The 6,395-nt window shown below is 35.0% G+C and overlaps 1 protein-coding gene across 1 annotated transcript; it reads right to left on the reverse strand.

The window, feature by feature from the left end:
* Positions 1–941: 941 nt before the first annotated feature.
* Positions 942–2,259, reverse strand: LOC111919618 (LOB domain-containing protein 41). Its single transcript, XM_023915181.3, has 2 exons — positions 1,858–2,259; positions 942–1,769 (listed from the first exon to the last, which is right to left on the reverse strand). Exons 1-2 carry the CDS (start codon positions 2,045–2,047, stop codon positions 1,117–1,119), a joined length of 843 nt encoding a protein of 280 aa, XP_023770949.1. The 5' UTR covers positions 2,048–2,259; the 3' UTR covers positions 942–1,116.
* Between the last annotated feature and the right edge of the window lie 4,136 nt (positions 2,260–6,395).

The raw sequence follows: 6,395 nt of genomic DNA on the forward strand, positions 1-6,395 counted from the left end.
TAATCTGCTTAACCTGCAAAAATGATAAAAATAAATAAAAAATTATAAACCTTTAACTTTTTTTTGAACGACAGATTTGATAACAAACTAGAAAGACGCTAGAATAAAAGCTGAAGCAAACATTACATCAAACAAGCAACGACCATAATTTAAATCTATACTTAATCCTGATTCCTGAAGAACAAAATTAATTAAATATCATTAGCCGCCTTAAAAAAAGAATATCTTCTCCAACTCTACTAAACCTAAAAATGCCAAAGAGTAGGCATTAACCCTTATTGTAATAAAAGATTCTTTAAAGAAGAGAATGGTGTAAGTGGTGGTGAGAGTTTAAGAAGCGGCAGACAAGTGTTAAAGTGGCGAGGCTTGGAGACGCGGAAAAGCACAGAAAAGAAAAGATGCGCGTGGATTACACGTGAAAGGTTGTCAGTGTGGGGGTCGAATCGCCACACAAGAAGGAGTGGCCCACCTGGTTTAATCTCCTGGTTTTCGGGAAAAGTAGTGAGTCAGCAACAAACACAAAAAGAAATGTCCGGTTTCTGGTATTTGGAGAAAACTAGGACATGTCTGTGGGCGGAATGAAAAGTAACAAATACCATGGGCCATATACCACATCCAAATGTCGCTTATCTTATTCTTATCCCAATATTCAAGAAATCTAATCTAATTAATAATTAAATAAAAATTTAACTACAATTTCTTTTCTAGGATTCAAATTAAATTAAACTTTAACTAATTTACTAAACACCAAGTTTCATTTTATAATTTATATACGGGTAAAATACATAAAACTATTATTTAAATAACTTTTATGATTCAGTTTATTAACAAAAAATAACCAACTTTGACATAAATTAAAAGCTATATTTTGTAATTTTTTTGATTTAAATACTATATTTTGTTATCATAAACTTTGACAATTCTTTCTATGGCAAACTATAAAAACACCAAAATATGATTATATATTTTTTATGTGATTTGCATTTTATACATTGAAATCTTAAGTAATATAACCTTTGTTTGCCAAAAAAATTATATATAAAATTCAACAAACAAAAAAACTTGATCTGAAGCGTCAAAACTAATGTACCAAGTCACTAGATACATACAATCCGGTTACACTGGATAACCTAATCCCAGTTCCATCCTATAAACTGTGTCGCCGGAGTTATCCGAATCTTCAGCCGCTTTTCCCAAACTTTCAGGACTTCGACTCCTCTCGAAGCCAAGAGTCAGCTCCAGTTCAATCTCATCCTTCTTATCCTGCATCGTCGGAGCAGCGGCGGAACCCTCGGCTGTTTCTACAGACACCAAGCTTTCCTCCGCCGTCTCGTGACTCTCACCTTCCACCACATGCGCCGCTTCAGATTGATGACTCAGGGTAGACTCATGACTAGACGACCTGTTGTTAACTTCATCGTGACCTGATTCTTCATGATCACTTGACCCGACACAAACTCGATTAGTTTTTGCTTTTCCTTTCGATCCTGATCTCTTGAAACGACATCGTGTCCTGATCCGGTGAAGCTCGTTGGACCCACCGGAGTTCTCGTCCTTTGATATGTGACGAATGTCGTACGCCTTCAACGGCGGACCGTTGTTCGGCTCCTCCGTGTCGGAAGATATCTGCACGATCGGAGACCCTTTTAAAACCGCTTCCACCGCATCTTGACAAAGCTGCCACCTTCCAGACCATAACAACCCGACGGAGCCATATATCGGGTTCACGATCCGACCACAAGCCTCGTATAGAAGTGACCTGAATATCGCTGTAATACACAAAGAAATTTTATCAAACTTTCGATCTCAATGTTTGTTGTATCAAGATTTGTAAATCAAGAAAAATGAAGTACTCACCAGAACGGAGGTGTTCAGGGCCGGCGTTGATGAGGTTCATGAGTCCGGCGCGGCCGTAGAACTTAGCTAAAAACACGGTGGCGTTTCCTTGTGATTCCGGATCTTTAATCCACTGCAAACAAGGTCTAATGCTACAGTCTTCACTACATCCCTTTCGAAGCACCCGGCATCCATTGCAACTCATTCTCATTGTTGCAGGTTTTAGAGAGAGAAGGTTGAAGAAAGAAAGATATATATAGAGAGAGAGAGAGATGGAGAAGAGGGTTGAAAGTTAGATATGTGGAGGTGGTGGTGGTGGGTGGGTGTATATATATATGTGCAAAAATGGCCGCTGGATTTCTGGGAGGGCGCAGTTGTTTCCAAAAGACTGGTATTGTTTAAGTTAACAACCGGTTTTCCACATTCATGAACATAAAAAATGTATTGCTGTGGAAATGGAATGATCCTTTCTTTGTAGCATTCAAATGTCAAAACATTGCCCGTACAAACCCACTTGTGTTTAATAACAAAAGCAACACAATTCTAACCACTTTCAACCGGCGGCGCGTAAGATCACTCCCTAAATACTAATCCAATCCCTACTTTGTGGTGACTTGTTTGTTTAGAGTAGAGGTGACAATCGTGTCGAAACATTAAACGGGTTGAAAGTGCACGACCCTAACTCGACCCATTTAATTAACGTGTCGTGTCATGTCAACCCGTTTATTTTCGTGTCGGATTTCGGGTTAGGACTATACTTTGAAATATGTCGTGTCATGTGAGGTTAAAAGATTGAGCATGTTGAAAAAGTAGGAGTTGGGTAGGCGGAAAGGAAAAACTAATAGTTTGGAGGCAGAATAAATGAAGTCATAGCAAGTTCAGATGACAAATAAAAGATTAGGAGTTAGGGAGGCGGATGACAGGGTCATAAGGATGTGAGAGTGGTGAAAGAGACTGGGTAGTTTGGGAGAGAATGGAAAAACTGAAATGAAGTCTTGATCTAGACGGCTAAGTCATTTCAACATTACAAAACAATTCAATTCAAAGGTTTTATTTTGCTTATGGTTTTGGTTTTGTATCTTTCTAGATTATTTAAATAATTCAAAAAACATGTATATAAATAAACGGGTCATTTTCGAGTTGAAATTCTCAACCCTAACCTTACCCATTTAACTTTATTTAAACGGGTTGAAATATCTTACCCAAACCCGTTTATTTCGTGTCGGGTTTCGTGTCGTGTCAATTTTTGCCACCTCTAGTTTAGAGTATGTCCAAATTTTAAACCTTTAAAACTTTAATATTACTTGGGAATATGACTTATTAAGGTAATTAACTTTTCGGTATGTTTACATCTGGGTAACTATCTTTTTTTTGTACACATATAGGTAACAAACTTGTTGGAAGTGTTCACATATGACCATTATGACATGCTATAGCAGGTCATAACAAATAGGGCAAACCAGTACCTACTCATATTATGTTTAATCTTGACATATTATTTAAGGTTTTAGTTCAGTATTTGTTTTATTTAGTTATTGAATAAAAGGTAGTAGGTTATGGGTTGAATGGGTCATATGGACCAAGTCTTTTGGGGCTTTTAGATCGTTAGTTTAGGTGTTGGAAAAGAGGAAACGTGGGCTTGATTGTTTGTTTAGTTCCACTAGGTTTTGTAGGCTATAAAAGTCTTTAGTTTTCTGAATAAAATGCAACAGTTTTGAGTCACGAGTACTTCTTCCTTTCTCTATATATTTCTCAGTTATTAAACAGAGGGTGAACCTTTGACTTGTGAAGATAATTAAGGGTCTGATATTCCAACATTTGGTATCAGAATAAAGGTTGAAAGAGGACTGGTTTGAGAGTCGACTTTCGAAGGAGGGAGGAGCCTCTGGTTGCAAGGCAACAAGAGCAAAAAAAGCAACGAGTTAGCAGCTGGTTTTGGAGTAAAAAAATTAGAAAGATGGTATGACTGGCAGCAATTGAAGGAAAGAAGATAGAAGTAAGAAAGAAAGACAAAGGGACGAAAGAAAGAAAAGAAAGAAAGAAAGAAAGAAAAAGAAAAGAAAAAAAGAAAGAAGATTGTGAAAATTTGTTGTTCACTTGAGAAAGAAAGAAACACAAAAAGCAGATAAGAAAGAAGAAGCACGCATCAAGTCATTAAGAAGCACGAGAGGGCTGGTTGCAAGCAAGAGGATTGTAGCAAGTAGCAAACCAGAATTTTATAGCAAGTAGCAGTCAACAAATATAAGAAAGAAAGCAAGAAAGCCAACAGGAGGGTGAAACAATCAGTAAGGTTGATTACGTTTTGGCAACGAAATAGGCATGAGATAACACGAAGTCTGAGCAAGATATAAGAACTGTGTGTTCTTAAAGCAATTAGCAAGACGGAATCACAATGATTTAGATAGCAAGAGAAGCAAGAAAAACAAGATCAAGATCGTCAAGATTAAGGGGTTGAATGTTAGGTTTAATCTCGACAGATTATTTAAGGTTTTAGTTTAGTATTTGTTTTATTTAGTAATTGAATAAAAGGTAGTAGGTTATGGGTTGAATGGTTCATGTGAACCAAGTCTTTTGGGGCTTTTATATCATTAGTTTAGGTGTTGGAAAAGAGGAAACGTAGGTTTGATTGTTTGTTTAGTTCCATTAGGTTTTGTAGGCAATAAAATCCTTTAGTTTTTTGAATAGAATGCAACAGTTTTGAGTCACAATTACTTCTTCCTTTCTCTACATATTTCTCATGTATTAAACAGAGGGTGAACCCTTTATTCCAATAGCTCTTATAACGTTTTCCTTGTATTCATTTAAACTGGTTCCCACATATAAGTAAACTAGTTTAAGAATAATGGATTAACATTAACCTTTAAATTACAAATATACGTATGATATTTGCTACAATTATCAGTTACATAGTTTAATCATTTTTATATAACAATGGACTTTATAAAATTCTATTATTTTGAGTTGGTAGAATGATTAAAAAGTTGTCGATGACTATGAAGTTTGTCTATAAGTATGAAGAAAGAGGAGAGGGGTTTGGTGGGGGTGGAGTGTGATGGGTCTGTTTTAATTTAAATTAAGTCATCTGCAAGAATGATCCATATGGTTAGTATTATTTTGTCTTGTCCCCTAATGATCAAAATTGAAAACAATGTCACTATGGCAAAGAATAAGAAAAACAATAAGAATGTCAAGAGACCTTAAAAATATAATAATCATGGTATAAATAACTCTCATACTTGAAAGATTACACTCAAAATATTGGTTTCCAGGTTCAACTAGTCCATATCATTGTTTCCAAAATATGGAACAAATGAAGTGTGGATGGTTTTTAGAATACGGATCAAATAAGGTAGGGAGATCTTAATCTTGGTTTTTTGGCACCACTAACTCTAAATCATGCTTGAGTTAAATCTAGGTCTATAAGGTGACGACCATATAACAATGGTAAAGAGAAAAACATATTAAATGGTGGTGGTGGAGAGATTTGAGAAATGGTGACAATGTCATAACATCATTTAACATCATTGAATAAAGGGGAAAATAGTAACGAGGACAAGCTTTCAAGTGGCCCAATATACTAGCGATGATAATAAGAGAGAGAGAGAGAGAGAGAGAGAGAGAGAGAGAAATGATGGCAACAATGAGCTTCCATAAATGATGGTAGTGGCGTATAAATAATAAGAGATATGGGGAGAATGTGATACTAGTTGGATTTCAAAGAGAGTTTTCTTTTGCATAACAACAATAAGAGAATGAAGAGATATATAGAGAAAATTTTCTTACGATGGGAAATAGAATAGGAGCAGTAACCGATGGTCGATGCATGTTGGTCGTGCGGTGACTGGTGGGTGAAAGGGTAAGGAAGGACACCAAGATGTGCCTCTTTATTCCCGTCGATAATAGAATTTTGGAGGTTGAGATTTCTTTTTGTTATTTAAATAGTTAGATAACAATATAATAAAAATAAATATCAAAAAATAAAGTAAGGATAAATTGGTAATTTTAAACTAGATTAAAACCAATGATGATAAACATAATGACCTATTCCACGATATAATCATGTCATGCAGTTGTTTTTTTTGTTTGTTTGTATTTTCTTTTTTTTTGTGCAGGAAAAGAAAAGAAATATTTTAGGGACGAGAATCACAATAAAATGCTAACCAGAAGGACAGTTCTTGTAGTTTTATAAAAATAAATAAATATTAAAACAAAATAAAGAACATCTTACTTATAGATAAAATGGAAAATCTCTAGTAAAGTCCTGAAAATTTAGCCTTATTTATGACAGCATCATGACTTCATTTTTTAAACAAATAATGGTAAACAGTCCCCCCCCCCTCCTCCCCTGGTGCATGCACGATAAATATATTTATTAAAAGACAACAAACTAATAAGTGTTTACATATTTAGAGTTAGACAATAATCTTGGAGTTTAGTTTGTTCTTCAAAGAGATACCTATATTTTAGATTTATAAACTATAAAGTCATTTCTTTTTGAACATAAAAGGTTAGAGTGAATACAAATACTATTAAATTAATATATATATATATATATATAT

Source organism: Lactuca sativa, chromosome 3 (genome assembly GCF_002870075.4).
Source record: "Lactuca sativa cultivar Salinas chromosome 3, Lsat_Salinas_v11, whole genome shotgun sequence".
In the NCBI taxonomy this organism is placed as follows: domain Eukaryota; kingdom Viridiplantae; phylum Streptophyta; class Magnoliopsida; order Asterales; family Asteraceae; genus Lactuca; species Lactuca sativa.

Coding starts and splice junctions, on each gene's coding strand:
- LOC111919618 (XM_023915181.3), bottom strand. CDS start 2,047: ATGAGAATGAGTTGCAATGGATGCCGGGTGCTTCGAAAGGGATGTAGT. Junction 1,770..1,857: donor CCCTGAACACCTCCGTTCTG/GTGAGTACTTCA, acceptor TGTGTATTACAG/CGATATTCAGGTCACTTCTA.